General features: G+C 52.2%; 1 protein-coding gene across 3 annotated transcripts; it reads left to right on the plus strand.

The window, feature by feature from the left end:
* Positions 1–4,378: 4,378 nt before the first annotated feature.
* Positions 4,379–21,804, plus strand: FOSL2 (FOS like 2, AP-1 transcription factor subunit). 3 transcript variants are annotated; one of them, XM_075412833.1, is made up of 5 exons: positions 4,379–4,445; positions 4,971–5,225; positions 10,658–10,912; positions 14,575–14,682; positions 16,096–21,804. In XM_075412833.1, exons 2-5 carry the CDS (start codon positions 5,127–5,129, stop codon positions 16,603–16,605), a joined length of 972 nt encoding a protein of 323 aa, XP_075268948.1. In that variant the 5' UTR covers positions 4,379–4,445; positions 4,971–5,126; the 3' UTR covers positions 16,606–21,804. The 3 variants fall into 3 exon arrangements, with proteins under 3 accessions (XP_075268948.1, XP_075268950.1, XP_075268947.1); XM_075412835.1 differs by having other exon boundaries at positions 4,427–4,445; positions 5,018–5,225; XM_075412832.1 differs by lacking the exon at positions 4,379–4,445 and having other exon boundaries at positions 4,715–5,225.
* Positions 21,805–23,017: the final 1,213 nt, after the last annotated feature.

The raw sequence follows: 23,017 nt of genomic DNA on the forward strand, positions 1-23,017 counted from the left end.
GAGTGGCGGGATTGGGGTCCTCACCCTGAAGGGGACACACGGCAGCCCTCACCACGCCGGGAGCGTGGGGCCCAGCCAGCTGCGTGCTTGAAGACAGGGACGGTCTCGCTGCCGTCACCGAGATCAGCTGAGGGGAGTGACTCCCTGCCCTAAAGATACGGCGCGCTGCTGGAGTGGGGCCCTACGGCCGCCGTGCGTCCTGCTGAGAACAGTGGGGTTGTCGGCAGGAGAGGGGGCTCCGTGGTCCGACGGTGCGCGAGTAGGAAAAGCGCTCTGCGTGGCGAAAAGCGTTTGCCGAACCGCGTCCAGAAACCCTTTGAAGCAGAAAACCTCCGTTCTTCCTTGGATACGCTGGAGTACTTAATAAATAACTGTAATTAAGTGTGAGGTGGTAGCTTAAGAGCTCGTTCCCAGAAGTTAACATCAAAACACTTGCTCTTAGCACTTAGGGAGACAATATGAAAGCAGACTTTGCACGCAGATGAAAGCACAGTTGTGAGGAAGGGCTGGAGAGCCCTGGAAACGCGTACGCTGCTCCTTCAGAGAGCTCATGGAAAACATCTTGGGAAACAACAGAGTCGTCCCTTCAGTAATAAAAGTCCTTTTTAATGAATGGTGACCAAGATAGCACCAATCTGGGAGAGCTGGGAGTGAGTTTTAAAACAGAGGGTGAGGAATCACACATGGAGAAGAGGTGTGCGCCCTTTCCCGGGCTGTCCCGCAGCTCCCCGCGCCCGGCCAGTGCAGAACAGCCGTAGCCCCCCAGCCCCCAGAGCTGCCCCCAACCCTGGGCGCTGCCCTGCCCCGCAGCGGGGACAGCCACAGCACATCCCGGCTCTCCTTCCCTGGTGGCAGCACAAGTTTAAGGCAAAGTTGTCGCTGGAGGCCTCTTCACTGGAGATATCTAAAGGGCTGTAAAAAAGTAAGGGCGAGGAGAAAGACGATGGTGGTTGCAGTTTTCCCCCTTGATCGCAGATCAATGCTTTTGCCCTTGGGCAGGGGGCACAGCATGGCTAGAGAAGGAGGTCCCAACTGCAGGCTCTGCCACATGCTTGCCAAGTGCCAGATCCAAGCCACTGCCGAGTGCCCTTATCCTCCCCTCCTGTAAAAACACGGTGAAAAGCATTCCCAGGTCTGGGTTTCAGTCTCCTAATTGCTCCCAAAATCCAGAAGCACGAGAAGCCAAGGTCTCATTTGCCTTACAATGATCCTCTCCTGCCCTGGAACCTGGGTTGGTCTTAATTTGTCTATGGTTCAGGCAAGAATGGACTAGGCAGAGGTACATGTTATCTCTTGTTTTTTCGGAGCAGGGAGCCTATTGCACAATGAAGCTTGGTCTGGATGCGGATTAAAAATGCGTGTGTCTGGGGCACCACGAGCCAGGCTAGCCTGAGTTACCCTGATCTAAAAAAATAAGAAAGTATTAGGAAGGGCCAACAGAGAACGAGGAGGCTCCGTGGGGCTGACTCTTTTTTCCTTGTGGGACATAGCGATCCCTTCTGTGTGTGTGAGCGTGTCTTAGCAGGAGGGAGTCTGGTCTCCCAGGCCAGAAGACACTCTAGCAACGTCAACGTAAGTACATGGCAAAACCTCATCGCCGCAGCCGGGGGCTGCGGGCCAGGCGCTCGCGGAGGGCGAGGCGGTGCCGGTCCAGCTGTGGAAAGGAGGTTCATCACCCGGCAGGAGCTGAGGGTTTGGCCTCAGGTGCTTTTTCAGCTTCCTACACTTCTGGCAGGGCTTTTAACCGGAGGATGTACAAGTGTCAACTAATTGCATCCACGTTAACTGCAGCCGAATATTGAAACAGCACTTGAAGGTCATTTCGAACGAGCTGTTTCCAGGCTGGGTCTCATGCAAAGTTGACAGGATGGGGTAGATGTGCCGAAATCAGGCTGGAATAATGTTCGAAAACAACGCTCAAAATGCTTGCACTTGGGCTGAAACATGAGGAGAGCAGGTAGGTTAGGTTTAACGACCCGCTGAAGAAAAATTATAGAAACAGCTCTAGGAGGGGGGGATGAGAGACCCTGTCTCTCTGTCTCGCAAAATGCCTCAACGCGAACGCTCGGGCACCCCCCCCCCCTTCACCCCCCTGTTTCTGGCTGTTTCTCCTTCTCCCTGGACCAAGCACTCTCGCATTCCTCGCTGCACAGTAGCGTGGTTTCCACAAGCCCGCCAGCCTGACCTGCAGCAGGACCCAAGCTGGTGACCCCGGGCGACAGTGGCAGTGGCCTGGCACGTGGTGACCCCCCAGAGCTGAGAGCCGAGGGAGGTGGCCAGCCAAACCCCAGCCCCTTTGGGTAAGCTTCTGTACCCCAATGCGCATTTTTCCCCTGTGTCTCTTCACCTCTTAACAACTGCAGCCCGATTCCTCTCACATCTCCAGCTAACTCTCTTCCCAGCAGAAGGAAGCACGTGCTGGTCATCTGCCTGGCGTGCAGCCGAAGGGGGAAATCACGTCACGGCCTCTCCGCGACTGCAGAAGAACCTCTCCCCTCCCCAGCCCCTGGCTCCCAGTGCAGCCCAGGTCGGTTTGTGTTCACAGCCCCCAGGTCAGAGGCTGCGGCTGGTTCCGACGGGAACGGCGGCTGCCTGGAAGGTGAAGGTGCTGGAAGGCAAGCGGCATCGGCAGGAGTTTTTGTCCCAAATGCCTGGCTCGGTGCTCGAAATATCAGGTGCTGAGGACTTGGCACCGATGGGCCGCTCCCGCGCAGCGTTCCCCAAAGGCTCTGGGGTTGGGATGGGTGCTGTCGCTCCCTCCCCCGGGAGGATAGCGCGCGGGGAGGAAAGCCCATCGCTCCCAGACGAGCGCTGGTGGGAAGATGCTTTGCCCATGAGACTGCTTAAATGGGATTTTACGGCTCGAACTGAGGTGACTTCTCCCTCCCTCCCAGCAAACGGGGCGCACAGGGCTGGGTGAATCCTCCAGGGAGGGTGAAAACGAAACATTTTGGGTTTAAGAACAGCATTTTAACAATCTGTAAACTGGCGTCATTGGCTGGCTCTGCTCTAGCTGCTCCGGCCGCCCTCCGGCCTGTGCCAGTCAGCGGCCTGGCGACGCCTGGGGCTGCCGCTGCCAGCCTTGTCCCCTGAGCTGGTGCCGCAGGGTGGCTGAGGGCTGTGACCTGCCCTTCCCCCGGCTCGCTCTGCTGTGGAGGCCTGGGGTGGCTCTGCAGCCGCGTCCCAGGGGGATGGAGGCGTCGGCTGGAAAAATAAAAACCAGTGTAAAAATTAAAATTTTTTAAAAAGAGAGAAATAAAGAAAAAAAGAAAAGAGAAGGTGCAAAATAAAAAATCAAAATAAGAATAAAAGTTAGATAAAAAATAATAAAAAAATTAGAGAAAAGAAAAATGGGTGATAAAAAAGAAAAATCAAACTGAAAAAGAAAAAATAAAAAAGACAAATGACAAGAAAAAGAAATAAAATAAATAAAGGTAGATGAAAATATTAAAATTTAAAAAGAAAAAATAAAAATAAAAGAAAAAATCAAAATAAGAATAAAAATCAGATAAAAATAATTAAAAAATAGAGGAAAGAAAAATTAGTGATAAAAAAGAAAAATCAAACTGAAAAAGAAAAAATAAAGACAAATGACAAGAAAAATAAATAAATAGATGTAGATGAAAATATTAAAATTTAAATAGAGAAGAAAGAAAAATGAAAACAAAAGAAAAATGAAAATAGAATTTAAAAATAACAGTAAAAATAAATTTAAAAATAAACAAAATTTAAATTAAATAAAAAGAAAAGTAAAATTTAAAAAATAAATAATAAAAATTAAAACTAAAAAATTAAAAGTAAAAGAAAAAGAAAAGCAATGAAAAATAAAACAACACGAACAATAAAAACAATGCAATAAAACGAAAATCAGCCACCTAAAAGTGACAACAGCACAACTAGGTGAACCCTGGCTGTACGAACCCGCTGATGCCCGGCGCGGTGACGCCGCGAAGACAAGCACGGAGCCCCGGCGCCAGCCCCTCTTCCCGCAGCGGGGAGGGCCGCACAGCCCCCGCGTACGCGCAAAGCCCGGTCCGCGGGGTGACACCCGCGCCCCCTTTCCCCAACCCCCCCCCACCTCCCCGCGGTGTGCCTGCCCCTTTAAATCCCGGCGGCGGAGCCAGGGAATCCCTCTCGCAGCGCGTCATCCGCGGCAAGGAAACCCGCGCTCGCGTCGTGCGACGCAAATGACCATTTTTGGCAACGTGCGACAACGGACGGGACCAAGTGGGGCGGGGGGAGGCGGGGCCTGACGGGAAGACGCCGCCGCACCGCCTCCGCCGCTCCGCCCGCCCCGCCCGGACCCGCGCCCCGCGCGGGTCCGGGCGGGGCGGGCGGAGCGGCGGGGGCGGCGCGGCGGGCGCGGCGGAGGCGGGTTCGATCCCCGGTTCCCCGTCCCGCCCTCCCCGCGGCGGCGGCAGGTGGGAGGCTCCGCGCTGGCAAAGGTGGGGCCGGCACGCCGGGGGTTTGACGTGTGCGGGTGCACATGGTGCGGCGGCGGGCAGGGCGGGCCGGCCGATAATAAGCGAGCGGGGCCGGGGCGATGCCATTGCTCTGAGTCACCGCGGGCGCGCGGAGCTGCCGCTCGCCGCGCCGGGGGAGCCGCGGGGCGTGAGACCCGCTTTGAGTCACCCCCGCGCCGGGGAAAGGGGCGGACGGGACGGTGGTGGTTGGCGGAGGAGGGGAAAGGGGGGGGGGGGGGGGCGGAGGAGAACCGCTCCGCCCGCAGCCCCCGGCGCCGGGGCCGCTCCGCCGGCGGGGCGAGTCTCGCCGGGCAGCGCGGAGAGAGGACAGCCGCCTGCCTGCGCCCGGGGCTCGGCTCCCCAGCTCTCGCGTCCCGTCCCGCCGGCGGTTCGCTGCCGCCTGAGCCTCTTCTGTTATTATATTTATCTTTTTTTCTCTCTTTTTTTTTTCCCCCTACCCCCTTTTTTTTTTTTATTATCATTTTTCCCCTTCCCCCCCTTCCAAAGCGTGTTTTGGGTTTTTGTTTTTTTTTTTTTTGTCTCTCCGCGGCGAGCGTTGGGAGGCGAAAGGCAAGAGCCGAAGGGGGCGGGGAGACGGCGAGGGAGCGGCGGGTGTCGGTGCGGGAAGGCGGGGAGGCGGCTCCCCCGGCCCGACCTCGGACCATGTACCAGGACTACCCCGGGAACTTCGACACCTCCTCCAGAGGCAGCAGCGGCTCCCCGGGACACCCCGAGACCTACTCCGGCGGCGCAGCCCAGCAGGTAGGGCCGGCCGCTGCCCCTCTCCCCCTTCTCCCCGTACCCCGGGGGGCTGATGCGAACGTTCCCGGCACGGGAGTTCACCGCCGCGCCCGGGGAGCAGCTCTTCCTCGGCGGAGAGGCGCCGGCGGTGCCCTCCTTCCCTCCTTACCCTTTTCCCGGAGCCGGTGCCGCGACCCCTCCGGACGGGACGCTGAGCCGAGCTCCCCTCCGGTCGGAGCCGGGGGGCGTCGGTGTGGAGCCCCGCCCGGTGCCCGGGGCCCCAGCTCGGAGATCAGAGGGCTCCCGTGGGCAGCTCCTCTCTCCGGTAACGCAAGTACCGGGGCGCATCCGACTCTTCCTCCTTCCTGCTTTTGTTCTCGGCGGGAGCTTCTCCCGTCCCGCCGTTCGCCGCCCCTGCCCGGTGTCCCGTTCCGCCCTCCGCCCGCCGGACTCGGCTCCGTGTCGGCAGCGCTGGTTTTGCCTCTCCCCGCGATGAGAGCCCGGGGCCGGTGCTTGCCGCCCCGCTCTGCCCGGCCGGGACCCGCCGCTTCCCGAGCCGGGGCCGCCGGGGCTCCCGGTCCCTCCCCGCCGCCGCCGGGACGGGAGAGGCTTCCCGCGGGCGCGGCGGGGGTGCGCGGACCGAGGCGTCTTGGGGGGGGGGGGGGGGATATATCGTGTGAGGCTTTTTTCCTGTTCGCTTTCCTCAGAAAACACCTCGGGATGGCTTACGTGCCCGCATCGGCTAAACCCACCACTTCTGGGGAAGGCGTTACACAATCGGGCCAGTTATACAAACCTGGCTTATTTCATAACTTGTTTACATCGGCTGCCCCAGCCGCGCGCGCTTTTTTTTTTTTCCCTTGCTTTTTCAGAGTTGGGCTCCCCCGCACCCCCCAGTCCCTCACGGTGTTCCTTCTCGTGTGGCTTGTAGGGGCGAACCGGGCAGCGGGCGCACGCGGCTGCCTTCGCACCGAGAAGTCATAGGATAATTTAAAAAAAAAAAGTAAAAAAAAAAAACAAAAAACCTCCGGTCTTAAACTTCGCCAGCCGTACCAGCCCGTGACATTCCTCAGGCGAAAGAAGTTTTACCAGAAATGACTCGCCCCGCTCCCCGCCCGCCCCCAGCGCATCTCGCTGGTGCCCTCTGCGGGCGGCCGGCCCCGCTCCCAGGGTTGGCGGCTCCTTCCCTCGCTTGCCGGTGAACGCCGGGGCGAGCTGGGGGAGCGGGAAGGGGGCTGAGGGGCTGGGAGCGCCCGGCAAGCCGCGAACCCTCCGCTCCTCTTCCCTCCGCTCCTCTCCCTCAGCGTCTGCGCCGGGTTCGAGCGCTTGCTGCGGGAGGTCGCCGAACTCCGGCGCCGCTTAGAACTGGAGCTGTCGAGGCGCGACCCGTGGCTGGGGTTTTCCCCTTTCTGGTTTTCTGCGGCGGCGTGTCTCCCTGCTCGGGCAGCTGGCGTGCCCGGCGGCCGGTACGGGTGCCGGAGCCCCGTTCCTAGGGTTACGATCCGAAACGGGGCTTCGAGCGGGGCGCTGGCTTAGAGAGAACGTAAATGTTTTCTTTGGGAATCCGGGAGGGTTCTCAAGGCCTCGTGCGTTGCCTTTCCCTTGATCCTCGCAGATGTTGTAGATTAGGGTCGAATGTAAGCCTTGCCTTCCCCCCAGCACTCGGGCAGTCCTGCTGGCGCTGGTCTACGGAGAGCTGCAGAGTTTTATCGCTACAGAAAATATGCATTGTAGAAATTTTTTCTTTAGTGTTTTTTTTTTTGTGCGTTCCCAAAGCAAGAAGAGATGCACTGGTCACATGTTTAAGTGGAAACTGTGTCTCTGAGCCAAAACTTGGATGCTTTTTAATTATTTTTCCCATACAACACAGCAGTGGAACATTTTTACTTTTAAGTTGCGTGTCATGCTATTTTCCTAATCACTGACTCGCCGTGTGGTAAACACAGACTTTAATGGGAAGAGCTGGTGTACTCTGTCAGACCAGTCGACTTCCCCCTCAGATATCCCAGCGCTGTGTCCGGTTTTCCTTCCAGGAGACACTCGACACCGAAGAGCCGTCAGGGGCCCTGTATTTATTATAGGATACATCCCAGACACTCCGTATTGTTAAAGATCCTCTGGGTGGTTTTTTAGTGGTTTTGTGTTGAGTTTGGTTTTTTCCACAGTTGTTGCACCCTTTTCTAGAACAGTTTTTGGTGCCGCTTACTGCCTGTGGTTACAGATGTAGCTGAAGGTCTGGAGGGGAGCGGAGAGGCGACGGGGTGCGGTGTAGAAACTCCTTGTGAAGACGGGAAAGGGAACCACGGAGCCAAAGCCTGACATGTTCCCGTGCTGCCTGTGTGTCGAAGCTGTGACCTGCTAACGTAGCCTGTGGCGGGACTCGCTGGAGACTCCCTCGGCTGCGGGTCGGGGGAGCCTCCTCTCCAGCCCTGTTGCTCTGAGGCAGAGGAGGGACTGACCTCAGTTCTTGGCACTTATTTCTCTTTGCTGTTTAGTTGTTATTTTTTTTTTTAATGATGCCTTCATCTGCGTGTTGCTTGGGTCAGGAGGAGAGCAGTGGCTTCGTGGCTGAGCGCGTGCTGCTTGTGTAGCCCTGCAGTCTGGTGATCGCCACGTCTCTCCTGTAGCGCTGTGAAGTCCTCGTAGATAAGGAGAACTGAGAGCTGGCAGAGAGTCATCTCCAGGAGCCTCTCCCGGGTCGGGAAGGGAGAGCTGGGGATGTCCTGGGTGAGGACATGGCAGGAGGGGGTCTGGGAAGAGGAGGAACGGGGAGGTGGGTGAGGGCAGGCGGTGCTGCCAGGGGGACTGAAGCTCTCTGAAGGAGGGAGCAAGGTCGGGGCTGCAGTTTGGGGAAAGATCTGCAGCTCTGAAGTGAGAAGGCAGGTGCCCAAAGGGACCGCGCAGGGGAGGTGGCAGGGAATTCAGGGCCTGCCATGGAGACCAGCAGTGTCCCAGGGGTCAGAGCTGACGGCCGCCGGGCGGAGGGTCGGGGGCCAGCAGCGTTTTGGCTCATCAAAGCTGATCCAGTGCCGTGTCCTAGCAGGGAAAGCAAGGTTTGTGGGGACTGGTTGGGAAGCAATGCCTGAGCACCCCGTGCCTGAGAACTCACAGCAGCGTGTCCCTGAATTAGTTATCTGGGAAAAGTACTGCCTTTGGAAAGTACAGAATACGGGTTTGGGGATTTTTTTTTTTTTAGCTATTTTGGGGGATTGGAAAAGGAAGCTGGTGACAGAGATGGAGCACAGCATAGACAGGGGCTGTGGTCTGACTGGTCTATTCCCTGGGTCTGCAAGCAAACCCCATGGAGCTGCGGAGGGACGCGGCTGAACTGAGCAGCTCCCCTGCGCTGCCCAGGAGGCCTCCACGAGAGATAGAGACAGGTCCTAGGTTAAATACAGGAGTGACTGCAAGCAGAGTAGTCGCTTCATCTGTAACTCGGAGCCAGATCTTTGTGTCAGACACTTGCACCTTACGTGGATGGGTTGATTCTCTCGACCCCTGATGGGAATTTTCAGCAGATCGTCGGGTGTCAGAGGCCGCAGTGACGTGGCACCACTGCAAAGGTCCTTTCCTTTTGCGTAGCAAAGCACCAAAAGATCTCTGTACATTTTGCAGCCACAGCTTTCTAGTGTCCCCGCAAAGAAGACAGGAGTCTTGCTCCTCTGCTTCTTGGGTACAGGAGGGATGGTGGCACAGCTAGGTAAAGGTCATGGTAGAAGCCACTTGCAGAGCTGGAAGCAGAGCTTGTGTCCCCTGAGCACCTGTAGTTTAACTAGTCTCAACCTTCCTCCCTTCTGTGAGGTAAGATCCCTTTGTGTTATGGTTGTGGAGGCCCAGAGTCATCCACCCTCTCCTGTGCCATGTGGCCACAACCTGCGCTGGGCAGAGCAAGGGAGGGGATTTGTGCCTGTGAATTCCTCTGTGGTGTCAACAGTTTGGAGCTCTGGACCTCTGTAGTTAACCGGGAGAGGTCACAAAGATGGCACACACTCTGAAACGTGGGGGCATGCTGAGGCTGTGCTGGACTCGAGCTCAAGGTGAATCTCTGAGGTTCTGGTGGGGCTTTTGCCAAGGCCTTGGTGCCAGTGTCATCCTGCCTGTGTAATTCCCCCACCCACTTAATTTATGTACTCCTTCCTTCTCTTGTCCTTTCTTGCTACATTTTGAGCTGTCCAGAGCTGTAAGTCAGCATTTGTCGGTGTTCAAACTGGATCTTCTGGTCTCCAGGCGTTGGCAACTGGACTTCTCATGGCTAATACTGGCCCGAAATGCTGTAGCTATCAGAACGAGAAAAACTATTTGCAGTAGCCTTGGTTTAACAAAGCACTTAAGGTGCTTGGCTGGGCACACCCTGAAAAGGAAATCTGTGCTGAAGTGCTGTCCCTTATCTGGGACGCTTACCTGAGATGAGGTCAGACTGATGCAAGGGCGCTTGCTTCTCTGGGAAGCTAGTTTGTTGACCCGGGAATGTGCGTTTTTCACGGGATCGCTTCGCGGCTTACGAATTGATGGTAGCGATGGTGGCTGGTCCTACGGGACCCGTCCCTTGCACAGGGGTCGCTCGGTCTGTAAAACCGAGTCGAACCATTGAAAGCCTCCTGAAGGAGCTCTGCATAGACAAAAGCATTCTTTCTCCCCTGCTTCCCCCTCCGGGGACAAGCGAGTGTTTTCCTTGCAGTTTAGTGCCAGCGTATTATCCAGATGGATTTACCTCTGTCTGAAACAAGGTGTACATGTATTTTGGAGGAGATCATTACCTGCTGCCTTGGTTTTACTGCTGCCTTGTTTTGTCTAGACAGTGCAGAGAGCTGCAGGGAACTTGTCCGATCTGAATCCTAAGACCTATTTTATAGGCTGCTATTAAAATACATATCCTCGCACGTAACCATCCTGGGGCCGAGCTGCTTGTGCTGTGTGTGCGGCGAACGCAGAACCACTGAACAAGCAGCAAGCTGCCGTTCTTGCTGTACTGAACCCTGTGTGGACCAAACCCGAATTTCAGAGGAATCCTTTGGCAGGAGAAGGCTTTGCTCTGCTTGGTAACGGCAATTCAGAGCTGAAGTTTCTCTTCCTTTTCTCTGGACTGGCAGAGAAGTGTTTTTCTAGAAACTCCTTAATTCCCCTTTCGCTCCGTGCCGGAAGGAGCGGTAGGCACTGGCGGGAGGCAGCGGGGACGCTGCTGGGAGGGGAGCCTGGCGTGGGGGACTCTGAGGAGGTGCAGGAGGATGAGGAAGGGGCTGGGAGAGGGCAGGGCTGCTCTGAAGGGGAAGTGCCTGAGCCCGGAACCTTCCTCGGGGGGCTGTGGCTGGCGGGGGCAGCCTGGGGTGCTGCTTTGATCCTCGCTGGTGCCGCTCCTGAGGACCTAGCTGGTTTCCGAGTAACCACTTGTGTTCTGCTTCCATTGACAGTTGCTTCTCCTCTCTCTCTCTTTTCTCTCCTGCCTTTCCTCCTAGAAATTTCGAGTAGATATGCCAGGATCAGGCAGCGCTTTCATCCCTACGATCAACGCCATCACAACTAGCCAAGACCTGCAGTGGATGGTCCAGCCCACCGTCATCACCTCCATGTCAAGCCCTTACTCTCGCTCGCACCCCTACAGCCACCCGCTGCCCCCGCTGTCTTCAGTGGCCGGACACACGGCCCTTCAGCGACCCGGTGTGATCAAAACCATCGGGACCACCGTGGGACGCAGGCGAAGAGATGAGCAGGTAACCACGGCGGCGAGAGCGGCTGGAGGTGCCTCAGAAACAGGCATACAGAGATTTCTTCCCCCCCCCGCCCTCGCACGGGGTCTCCCGGCCCCACGGGGAGCGTTGAGGTCTGTCCCCTGCGTTGTAGAGGTGCTGGGGATTCTCAGGGCGACGTAGGGTGTGAGCTGGAAGGTGATTTTATTGCTGCTTCCTCACCGACAGCGAGACTTGCCCAATCTCCATCAAACGCTTCACACCACTGGGCCGCATTGCGTCTCGGTTTCAAAAGCAGGTGAAACTCAAGTCGAGCCCTGGGTTTCAGTTTGAGTGTCTCTACCACTCCAGGCAGAAGAAAACCTCTGAGCAACCAGAGGAGCTTTTACGTAGGTCCTTTACAAAACTGACACCCAAATTACATCAGCTGGTGTTTTATATCTGCTCTGTGGGAGCTGCTCCAGTCGCTCTTTTGGGTGATACCAGTGGTACCAGCCAGCATTGTGCAGGGAGGAGCAGCCTCGCTACAGCACCTCGACTCTAGTAGCAAGCGTGTTCTGTGTACGTCTGGCATCTAAATCCACCTTCCCACTACAAACATACAATTGCTTGGTGGCTTTGCAGCAGGGAGGTGGGGAATCCCACAAGCAGAAATTTTTATGCTCCCAACTGAGTGGCATTTCCATAGCCAGGATGGGGTGGCTTGTGCCACTGCTGCCCCATGCTCAGCCTCCTGTTGGGATTACTGAGCCAGGACCCTGGATCCTGTGCTGGGGCAGGGTGGTGGACTGTATGCACCTGTCTTATCTTCTAGAAATTCTTTCAGCTGATGAATCTGTTTTTGGTAAGAAAAAGCCTTCTCCAGGCCTGTCTGGTGAATAGCTATCCACAGTGCTAGGCTGATTTCTTTAAAAAAACAAAAAACAAAACAAAACAAAAAAAAAAAAAAAAAACAAAAAAAAAAAAAACCAAAACAAAACCCAAATCTGAATAATCTAGATCTGCCCAAATTGTTCCCAAGCAGCAGTTGTGTGGGTCGCTGCAGAGCAGTGTAACGAGATGCACTGCACACCCTCAGTACACCAGCACATGCTATTGCATGACGTCTGTTTCTAATAAGGCTCACCAGCCCTACTTTTACTTCCACGTCATCTGTTTTGATTCACAGTCTGATTATTTTATGTGGAGTTGCTGTCTGGTGTAGACCTAAGAGGCAGGGAAGGGGTTAAAGTTGCTTGTCCGGAGTGAGCTGCACCTTCCCTGCACACCCCAGTCCTGTTTCTGGGAGGAAGGATGGGGCAGCCATGGTGGTTCGGGTACGTGCCAGCCCTTCCCACCAGCCGGAGCTGCCTCCTGCTTCCCTGCGTGCGGGGCTGGTGTCCAAAGCCGGGGAAGCTCTCACGAGAACAGGGGGAATAATTAGCAACAACTAATTTGTTTGACAAATGCTGCCTCTGTGTTCACAAATTGGCCGTGAAGAGATCACCATATTCTCTGCTTTATTTGTTGTTCAGAGTTATTTGCTGGAGGATGCCTGCCAAGCAATTCCTGGCCTGTGGCTTGTTTGCAAGCTGTTCATTGTGGGTCATTCAAAGCCAAGTCCTTTTGATTAGACACGTGCTAAGGCAGTGCCCGGGCGCTTTACCGTGGCTCTTTGGCTCAGATTTCCGCTGTTGGTGCTTTGAACACCGCATCGAAGTGCCTTTTTGGAAAACATTCTGTAACGCTTTATGAAAAGAGCCTGTTCTGATGAACGTTTCTGCCAGCGAATGCACGTATTGGGCTTGGACAAGCTGCAGATAACGTGTACAGCAGGGGCACGAAGAGTGCCAAATCCATCTGCTTTCAAACAAATCCAGCAACCGCTGGCAGAGTATTCCTTTTTAGACCCAGTATAGTGTTGAGCACGTCCAGATTAGGGGTTTCAGCCCCATCTATGAGATTTTTGCAAAGCGTAGTCTCTGAGAGAGAGAATTTAAAAATGACCGAAGGCCCTGGGAGGAAAAATCTCAGTCGCAACGTATTTGAATGAGGTCTGTGCTTCTGAAGCATGAAAGGGCTCTTGAAAGCTGTACACAGGGGCCTCACGTCGGCGCAGAATCTGTGTGCGTGCTTAACGCCGCACTGTGCTGCGGATACTTGTGTGCAAATCCATTTTTACCCCACACACGTACAGGCTGGGAACTGAGTGGGGAGAGCGGTGTCCGCGGGGGCCCCTCGCCAGGAGGGAATATGCCAGAGCCCCGCCGGCTGCTGCCCAGCGTGGCGGGGGTACCCCCAGCCCCGAGACGGAGCCCTGTGATCTGCTGCTGACGGAAGAGCTTTCAGGCCCAAAGCCTATGTCCTAGGAGCGCTTGTGTCACGCGGTGTGCATCTGGGGACTCGCGCTGCTTGCAGGTGAAATCACAGGCAGGGACTGGATCCCTAAAAAGAAAATTAAAAAAAAAAAAAAAGCAGAACTGAGCAAGGGGAATGCCCAGAGGCTGAAGTAAACTCCCCGAAACTGCAAAGACTGAAATTAAGGAAATAAAGCAAACCAAAACAAACCGGAATGAAGTTAGAGTAAAAGTAATGCTGAATAGAAAAGATAGTAAAAGGGTGAATGTCTTGTCTGCGATTTTGACAGCCCCAGAAGGTATTAAAATGGAAAGCTTTTGTGAAAAGGTTTTTGTTTCCGTTCTCCACTGGCACGATGCGAGACCTGACACGTGCCTTGCTGGGTGCTTGTTTCGCTTTTGCTTGCAGTCGCCGGGCTGAAGCCCCCGCAGCACACGGCAGCCTGGTGAGGCTGAGGTGCGGGACACGAGGTCGGTCCGCAGCGGAGGAGGATGCGTGGCCGAGCGTGCGCCTCAGCTCCCTGCAGCCGTCTGATGGCAGCGGCTCCTGCACGCCGTGTGCCGCAGCGGTGCGCCGGGCCTCTGCGTGTGCTGCCGTACCAGCTCCCTGGCCGCGGCAGTGGTGTAAGCCTATCCACTGCTGCTGCTGGGATCTGTAAAACCTTGTCTCAAACCCCAAAAGCTAGGCCTGATCTTGTGGGCTCCTGCTCATTTCCTCTGGTTTCGCAATGGGTTTCTATGGAGTTGCTCCCGATTTACATCAGTGAGGATGTCAGCTGGCCTCAGGAAGCCCGTGATATCGCTGGAGCCTTGCCCGCTGATGCAGGGAGCACAGCGTGTTATCTCGCCAAGTGCTTGAAAACCTGAGGTCAGATTTTTGGGTGGTATAAATCATTGTTGCTTCACGGACTTCATAGCTCTGCCGATTTCTATGTGTGTCCCCCACCCCATCCCCGACCTTCAAGCTAACAACTATTTTTGTGTGGGAAGCAGCAGATATTTTCTTTCAAGAAAGAGGCACTTACAACATCGTGCTCTGGTTTTGCTTAATGTACCACCCAAGTTGTGAAACAATCAGAGCATCTTTTATCTGTTTGGCCTTGGTGCAGATTCACTGTCCTCTTACACAATCTTCCCGCTGCTCTGTCTTCTCCTCACCCTTCTGCTAAGACCCGGTGCAGGCAGAGATACTGTGCGCTTTCATCTTCTGCTGACATCAGTGAAGAGGGGGAGTGCTCAGCATCCTGCTGGATCAGGCCTTTTTCCTTCGCGTTGCAGTTAAATCCTCACAAACTTCAACGAATGCCTTGCTCAGATCTGATTGTGGGTTTTCTTGGCGCTTGCCCACAGCTGTCGCCTGAGGAAGAAGAGAAGCGAAGGATCCGGAGAGAGAGGAACAAGTTGGCAGCTGCCAAGTGTCGTAACAGGCGTCGAGAGCTAACAGAGAAACTCCAGGCGGTACGTGCTGTGCATACATCTCTCCTTCCTTGTTGCCCGCCCTTTGGACCAGCTCACAGGGCATTGCTCTGCCTCTGCTAGCATGTTCGAGGAAGATGCTGCAAAACGCAGGCTGCCTTCTCCATCCAAGGCTGCCTGGTGGCATTGCCGCTACATCAGCGGTGGTGGACGCTTTGCCCTGGAGCTTGGGAGCTTATATTTCCCATACTGACTGCCCAAAAATGTGCTAGGAGATCTCCTCCCTTCTAGCGTCCCAGCTAGCACCAGTCTCCATACAGCTGGTCTCCCTCCGTAAGGGCAAATAAAGATGCTGATTGCCTCAAAGGCAGGCTGTAAGGACAAAAGCGATGAAGACAGAATCATCCAAAAGCAGTAGAGAACGAGGCAGATGTTATGTGTACCTATCAAAGCTACATCCTCCAGGCTAACCTTTCTCTGGTGGGGGTGACTGATTTCTTGCACAAGGAAAACGCTGCAGAGATGTGTGATCTGGTGCGGCGGGTGAAATAGCCAGTTAAGCTGGAGAAGGTGTCAATGCGGGCAAGCACCGTGGGGTGGGTGAGGGACGGGCTGAAGAGGAGACAATGATGTATTGTGTTGAAAGGGTCTGGAGGGAAGGCTCCAGCACTTCTGCTCAAGAACCAGCCTGGCACTGGTTGTATTCCATGACCTTATTAACAAGCGTGGCGGCAGCAGTGAAAGCACGCCAGTGAAACGTGCTGCCAACTCAAATTCAGGAGGTATTCTCAGTGTAGAGGAGGGAGGATATTCTATAGGAAGAATTTAAGGATTCTCATGTCTAAAGTAATAGAATTGAAAGGGGTGCAAAGTGGGAGGTCATACCCTGAAGGGCTGAGGGTGAGTACTTCTCTGAAACGGTGTGCTTTTCACATGGGAAGGTACTAATTGCTCACAGATTGACTGTAAGCCTTCAGTGTGATGTGACCATGGGAAAGGTAAACGTATTAATCCAAGGATGCATCAAGGGATGATCCAGTGGAGGTGAAAGTGTTAGTCCTTTGTGCAAGAGTCAGGCAAGTGTCAGACCTCCTCTGGAATGTGCACTACAGAAGGAAAATGGAAACGGTTCAGAGATTCCTGTGTGCTGCGTCTGTGTAAGAAATGAAAAGAACATGACTTACCCAACACAACGAATGATGGGAGGAGATCCGAGTCCTCTCTGCTAAGGTGTCTGTCAGGTAGACAGCAAGGGAGAAGAGTTATTCAAGTCACAAGCCAAGACAGAGTGGCAGCTGGTAGGCACATGAAACACAAGATGCTCAGCTGGTGATGACCCGGTGTCTGCGTGGGTCATGAAGAGATGCCAGATGAGAAGTGGACTAGATGGCTGTGTTCCAGGTGAGGAGCAGGGCCAAAGCTTCTGATACTTACTTATTCCCCTTTTATCTGCAGGAAACTGAAGTGCTGGAGGAGGAGAAGTCAGTGCTGCAAAAGGAGATTGCTGAGCTCCAGAAGGAGAAGGAGAAGCTGGAGTTTATGCTGGTGGCTCACAGCCCTGTGTGCAAAATCAGTCCTGAGGAACGTCGGAGCCCACCATCCAGCGGCCTCCAGAGCGTTCGGACTGGAGCGAGTGGAGCAGTGGTTGTGAAGCAGGAGCCTGTGGAGGAAGAGATCCCATCTTCCTCTTTGGTCCTTGACAAAGCCCAGAGGTCTGTCATCAAGCCCATCAGCATTGCTGGAGGTTTTTATGGGGAGGAGGCACTCAACACTCCCATCGTGGTGACCTCAACACCAGCCATCACTCCTGGCTCCTCCAACTTGGTGTTCACCTACCCTAATGTGTTGGATCAGGAGTCTCCTCTCTCCCCGTCTGAGTCCTGCTCCAAAGCTCACCGGAGAAGCAGCAGTAGTGGTGACCAGTCCTCAGATTCCTTGAACTCTCCCACCTTGCTGGCATTGTAATCCCCCTGTGGCCCCCCATTTTGCCAGTGTGTTACATCCCCCCCCTGCACCATGGGGGGAGCCCCCTCCATGGGATTAGAGACAGGCACAGGATCGTTCAAGCACAAGGGCAGCAAGAACAAGGGTGGGGAGGTGCTGCAGCTCCAAGAAGGAGAGTGAGGACCAACGGACCAACGCCAGCTCCCTGGAGGCAAGAAACGGCAAGGATGGGACTGATGCACTAGGACTGTTTGGAGAGGGTGATGTCCCCTCTGTAAGGGACTGCCTATGGAAACCTCTTCACGGCCGTAGTGGACTTGGGGAGCACTCCTGGCCAGGACTGAAGACGAGCTGCAGACAGTTGCTAGTCGTCCCTTTCCTTTGTGAATTGATCTGATCAGTTGTGCTCTGTGCTTAGATCATTCTGGGTAGTTGATCTTACAACTTCTCTCCTTCCTTCTCTCTCTCTCTCTGCTTATCATTTCCAATGTTGTCGATCCCATGACATTTCATCCAGTTGCTCTGAGTTCTAAAGGCTTCTTAGGATCTTTCCTCTTGGGACAGACTGTGGGAAACATGTAGGGTTGCCCAGGCAGGAGTGGGAGGTCTGGAGGAGGGAGAACTGAGAGGAGCCTGAGGGCTCAGCGGCAAGGGCAGAGCTTGTAACTCTGGCCTGGGGCACAGACACAGTGAACAGAGACACCAGGAGGCTTAAGCAGAAGCCTTTCTTTTTTTAAAATGTAGATGTATTTATCCCCTTGGGCTCCTCAAGAAACAAGTTAGCATCTCAGGGCCAAAGTAGCGTCAGAGAAGCTGCTGGGCTGGCACTTACCAGTGTCTTTGGCAGGGTTTTACACCGGTTTGGTGGATATCAAATCTGCTGCTTGTTGTTTACTTTTCCTGGGCTGCCTGCTGTCTAGGGAGTATTGCATCTTCTTCGCCATCGGGGCTCCTGACTCAGAGGCTGATCCCTTCCTGTTAGTAAATCCTTCCCTCCCCTTGGCCATATTTGCAGAATATGCTACCGAAAAAGAGGTGGCACCGCATGCCTATAAATCTAGGATGGAGACTGGCAGCAGATAAGAGGGTGAAACTAGCTGGCTGTACCCTTGCTGACTCTTTCATTGTTGGGAAACAAAGCAGTGCGCATCCACCAGTTGATACTAGTGGTTGTTGTTTGCTCAGAGATTCCCAGTTTCCAAAGTTAGGGGCAAGGCAGCGGTCCAACCTCCAGCACAGCACAGGCCACAAGGCACTCCTTACCAGGCAGGAATGGCATGGTTGAAGTGATGACCTGTTTGAACTAGAACAGGGTTTCTGATAACCTCTGGTTACAGATGACAGATTGACAGTGGAGTAAAATTGATTACCATTATTTGCACCTCGGTCTTTGGCCTGTGTTTTTTTTTTTTTTTTTGCATTGCAATGGATCTGGTTTTGTTGGGGTTGATTGGCCTGAACGCAAAAAACAAATCAGAGGGCTCTTCCCCTTGGCCCTGGGTCCTTGTCTCCTCTAACCCATGGGCCTGGCTGCTACTACTTAGTGCTCGCAGCGGGCACAAGCTCTCCCGCGCTGATGTTCACTACTGAAAACAGTAACGTGTGTAACCTATTCCTGCTTGGAGCCAAGCTCAATTCCTGTTGATGTCAAGGCACTGACAGACCATGACCATGTGCACAGTAGGATTGCCCAGCTTGCCAGCTAAACCGCTTAGGGGATAGCTCTTTGGTCCTGCCTGTTGAAGCTGTGGTGGCAGCTATTTATTTTGGTGTGAGATTTTTTTTTTTATAATCAACTGAAACCGGGGTATTTCTTGGTCAGGCTGGACCTGGAGAAACGCAATATGCAATTACAGGGCCAGTCCTGCGAGATGCTAAACTGCTGCAGTCCCCACCAACTCCACAGGGAATTAATAGGGTTCAGTCTTGTGGAACCGGACCTTTACTCAGCAGGGCTGGCGTCCCTCAAACCCTGGCCACTGTCCATTCCTTGAATCATTTCAAAGGGACACTACTTTGGCTCTAAAGGTAGGCTTTGCTTTTTTATTGCTACTATTGTTTTTAAATCCAGGTATTTACCAAGCCTGCAAGAAATAGAAAGATACGAGCTTCATAAAGCTGATTGCAATTCAGGCTTTTTCTTTATTGCTTAAACACTTCCATCATTATACTGGTGCTAGAGATCTCACATTGAGCTTACACAATAAGTAAAATTGATAAAAGAGCTCTCTTGTCCTTATACGAACATCAAAACTTCCTTTTTAGTAAAGCAGACCTGAAACTTCCCATAGTTAGCACAGGGGATCCTGTTTTCGTAGGGTTTTATGTAGATGATATCACTTTAGGTGAAACTGCTGCTTCTCTAACTGTCTTCATTTTGCCAGATGCTTGTTTGGGCCAGTCTGGATTGAGAATCTAAAACTGTTCAGTAAAATGTCTCTGCATGTCATTTCCACCCATTTTTGGGCAGAATGCAACACTGACAAGTGGTAAACCCTAAAGTGATGCCGCTACGTCTGAGGCCAGCTGACCAGGCTCGCTGTCTCCCAGGACATAGGAGCATTCCTGCTAGGGGTTGCAGGATTTCAGGAGCCTCCTCAACCCCGAGTAAGCCTAACTAGTTCCTAGTGGAACAACAAAAACCTGCCTTAGCTTTTGCTCTCTGAATCGTTGCCAAAAGGAGCTGCAGCTGCCCCTTGCCCACTACCTGCTGCCTTGGCATTGACTTTCTCAGAGACAGGGCAGGATGGTCCCCTTCCCTGTCCTGTGATACTGACGGGAGACATGTGAAACTGCCCAGAAACAAGGATTATTTTCTACTGTCCGGGAAAAGCCCCAAATACCTCGTGCCTGCCCGTTTTGTCCCTCAGACCTCTCAGAGGATGTCTGTTGTTGGGACTGCTGGTCTCCTGCTTTCTGTGTTTTGTGGATCAGCCTTATCCTTGTTTAGCTTCTGGCAGACAGGTACAGCTTGAGTGCTGCTGCTGTTTTGGTCTGGCCCTGCGTTCTTCTTTTCAGGTTTACTGGTGTGCTTTCTGGGAATTGACTGTCTTCCTCATCCCCAAACCAGTGTTTTCCATGAGTACCTTCCCTGCCGATCCCTAAATGTACAGTGTCTCCATGTTCTGCATGTAATGAGAATGCGGGAGCTGTTATAACTAGTGTCTGACCAAGAGTTGTTGAAGTCAATAGGAAAAGGCCCAGGGAATTTCAGCTGGCATTGGGTCAACCCTCTAGTGACTGGCCCAATGAAGCCTCTAATAATATCTTAAATTAATCAATGCCAAACTGGGAGGAGCAGTAGCAGCTGCATTGAAGGAAACATTCAGCTTGCAGGTGTTTGCCATTCCAATTTTGCCATCGTTTGTCCTTCCCCTTTCCCAGTTGTGGCATTGCCCTCATCCATTCCTTTCTCATAGGTGTGGAGACTGGGTAAGTCTCAAACTGCTTGTGGTGTGATGGGATTTGGGACCAACATGCTGGGGACAGTAGCTCTCTGTTGTGTTTTTATAATTTTTATTTAAATGATCTGTTTAGTTCATCTGAACCTTTAATTTTGCTGCTTACTGTATGTAGGATCCACCTGGCCTTCATCCTAAATGAAAAGACAAAATGAAAACAAACCGAAGACACCCCCCTCCTTCCTGGTATCTTATTATTTATTGGCAGGCAGCCGTCTTGTGCCTGCTCCAGCAGATCTGCCCACCATTAATTTAACATCCTCCCAACTCACATTCCTGGTGTTTGGTTGTTGCTTCTTTTTTTTGTTTTTCTTTTTGTAGGGTTTTCTTTTTTTCCATTCTAAAACAGACTTCTGAAATGTAAGAAATCTTATTATTATGACACTTACAAGTTCATTTTCATTAGGAAGGCCAAGTCAAACATTTTAAGAGGTGGGGGGAACAATCTACATTTTATTTCTTATTTATTTATCATGTTTACATCTTTTTTTCTGTTTGAGACTTGGATATAATAAAGAAAGCATTAAAAATACTCCAATCTTCTTCTTTTTTTAGGCTAATAATTTTTTTTGATTCTTTAAATAAAAGATTCTGGGTTTTGTTGTTGTCTGTATAAAATGTAAAAAAGAGATGTGTTTCTAAAGATGCATTATCATTCCTCTGTGAACAGTAGGTGGAGTTGAGGACAAATCTCAGAATACAAGATAATAATAAAATCCCATCCTATTTTACTTAATTGTTCCCCTCCTATCCTGTATGATTAAAGGGTTATTCCACTTTCTTGTTTGTGGTTACTTGATATTAAAACCATATTAAAATGTGTAGAAAATAGATATCCAATTGTTTTTGCTCAGTGAGAGGATAAAATGTTGTATATATCTTGACATACTGTGTAGTTCAAAGTAACATCAATAAGGGATAGTGCATCTTTATTAGAGCGATAAGTTACTAGTGTCACTAAAGTCTACTTTAAGATCCTCAGACACAGAAAGGGCCTGATTCTGATTCCACTCTGCTGGGAGCAAAGTGAAAGCATCAGTAGCATTTCGCTGCTGCAGAGTGGGCGTCGGAGGTGGAATCAAGCCTCGGTGATTTATTAATAGGCGACCATAAGGATTATTGAAGGTTTGGGGGCACCGTTATCTTTTTTTCCTCGAAAGTTTTAGATCATGGTTTTTCTTTTTTGTCTGTGGTGAAATAGTTTCTGCCAAGGAGGTTCTTAAAGGTGACTGCTGAATTGGGACCCGTCTTTGCTCGTCGTGATCTTGATATTGTTCTTGCAGTCCCGGAGAATCTCAGCTCTGAGGCATTCTCTCTGGTGTTGTCTCTCTTCTGTTCTTGTTATTTTACTGTAATACAGGCCTACAGTATTTGCACTAAAACAAAAAGCTTGTTAGAGAAAGCTTGCTGCTATGAAAGAAAGAACATATTAAAATGGTTTTGCTTTTACAATTTTAACTGAGTAGCATTTTGTAGAATAAAATCAATTTAGACTGAAAAGAAAAAAATGACTTTTCTTTTTTCCTCTGCACCTTCCCCTCCATAATCCTCTCTCTCCCATTCCTCAGTGTTGTGATGTTCCCTCCCTTCTCCTTTGGTGCTCAGTTGTAATGATTGGCTGTATTGTTGACTATGCTGCTGAGAGTTATGACACTTGTAAATCTTGTTTTAATGACATTGTGGACACTCTTTTGTATAGCAAGAGCTAACTGGAGTTCTTCTCTCTCTGTTAATTGAAGTCATTAAAAAGCTCCCTTTGCCACGAACAATTAAAAGCTCGCATGTTCCTTCAGTATGAACAAATGGGTACAGCATTGCCAGGTGCCCGGCTGTAGCACATTTCAGGGCTTCTTTCATTAGAGCAGCTGCAATCCAGACAGCTGTTAGCTGCAACAATGGTAAATGGGGCAGAGGCTAGCGGAGCAGACCACCTGGGCTAAAAGGCAAATAATGCATTAATCCTTTCATCTTGGCTTCAAAAGGAAAGGGACAGAGCTAGAAAATGCATGCTGAGGTGACTTTTTTTTTTTTCCTTTTTCCCCTAAATCCACCTCCTTAGCCAGAAGGATTGAAAGCTTCTGCTCTGGAAACGTGGGGTGGGGAGCGTGGTTGCTTCACTTTGCTTCACTGGCAGTAAGGAAGAGGTTAAGATGGGATTCCCTTGCTCACCTGGGAAAAGCTGCAGTCTCTGGAGTGGAAGGAACCCAGATACACTGGGTTAGGAGTGGAGGATGTCGTGTTCAAGTTATAAAAAAAAATGGTGGTGGGGAGGAGTTGTGGGGTGAGTCATGGTTAGCCAAGCTGGCGCCAGGCCAAGCTGCTCCTTACTCATGGGTTTCCTTAGGACTGATGTCTGCTTTGGCTTCCTGCTGGTCCCTGTCCCTCTCTTCTTTCTTCCCCCCCCCCCCCCCCCCCCTTTTATTTTTAACCCCTGTGTTCTCACAGTTCCATGGGGAAGGGGATGAGAGATGTCGGAGTAAGTTATGTGGCTGGCGTATGAAAATATTTGTGAAGTCATGGGGAATGCTGAAGGTATCAGTCACCAGAATGGGGAATACATGCACATACCTGTGTGAAGTGAGCTCGGTGGTCAGGAATCCATATTGTAGGAAAGCTGACACAAAGCTGACATAGGATGGTTGGGGCTGTAGAGCTGCAGCCAGCCTTAGGGTGCCCCACAGGGTCGAGGATGGCTCAGGAGCGAGGGAGAGTCTTTGGCAGACTTTTTACAAATGGAAACCTGGTGGGGTTAAAGCAAAAAGTAATTATTCTGGGGGGCATGGCAATTATAAGCAAATACGCCAAAGGACCATCATCTCTTAATATCTGTTTCCACGGGGCCGCAGGCATGGGGGAGTCCTCATTTGATCTCCTACTGCACACAAGCTTTCTCCAAGGGGCGTGCCTCCAGGATTTCCTGCCTCACCAAGGGCTTTCCCATTACGCCGGTGCACAGAGGCATCCAGCCTCAA

Source organism: Opisthocomus hoazin, chromosome 2 (genome assembly GCF_030867145.1).
Source record: "Opisthocomus hoazin isolate bOpiHoa1 chromosome 2, bOpiHoa1.hap1, whole genome shotgun sequence".
NCBI lineage: Eukaryota > Metazoa > Chordata > Aves > Opisthocomiformes > Opisthocomidae > Opisthocomus > Opisthocomus hoazin.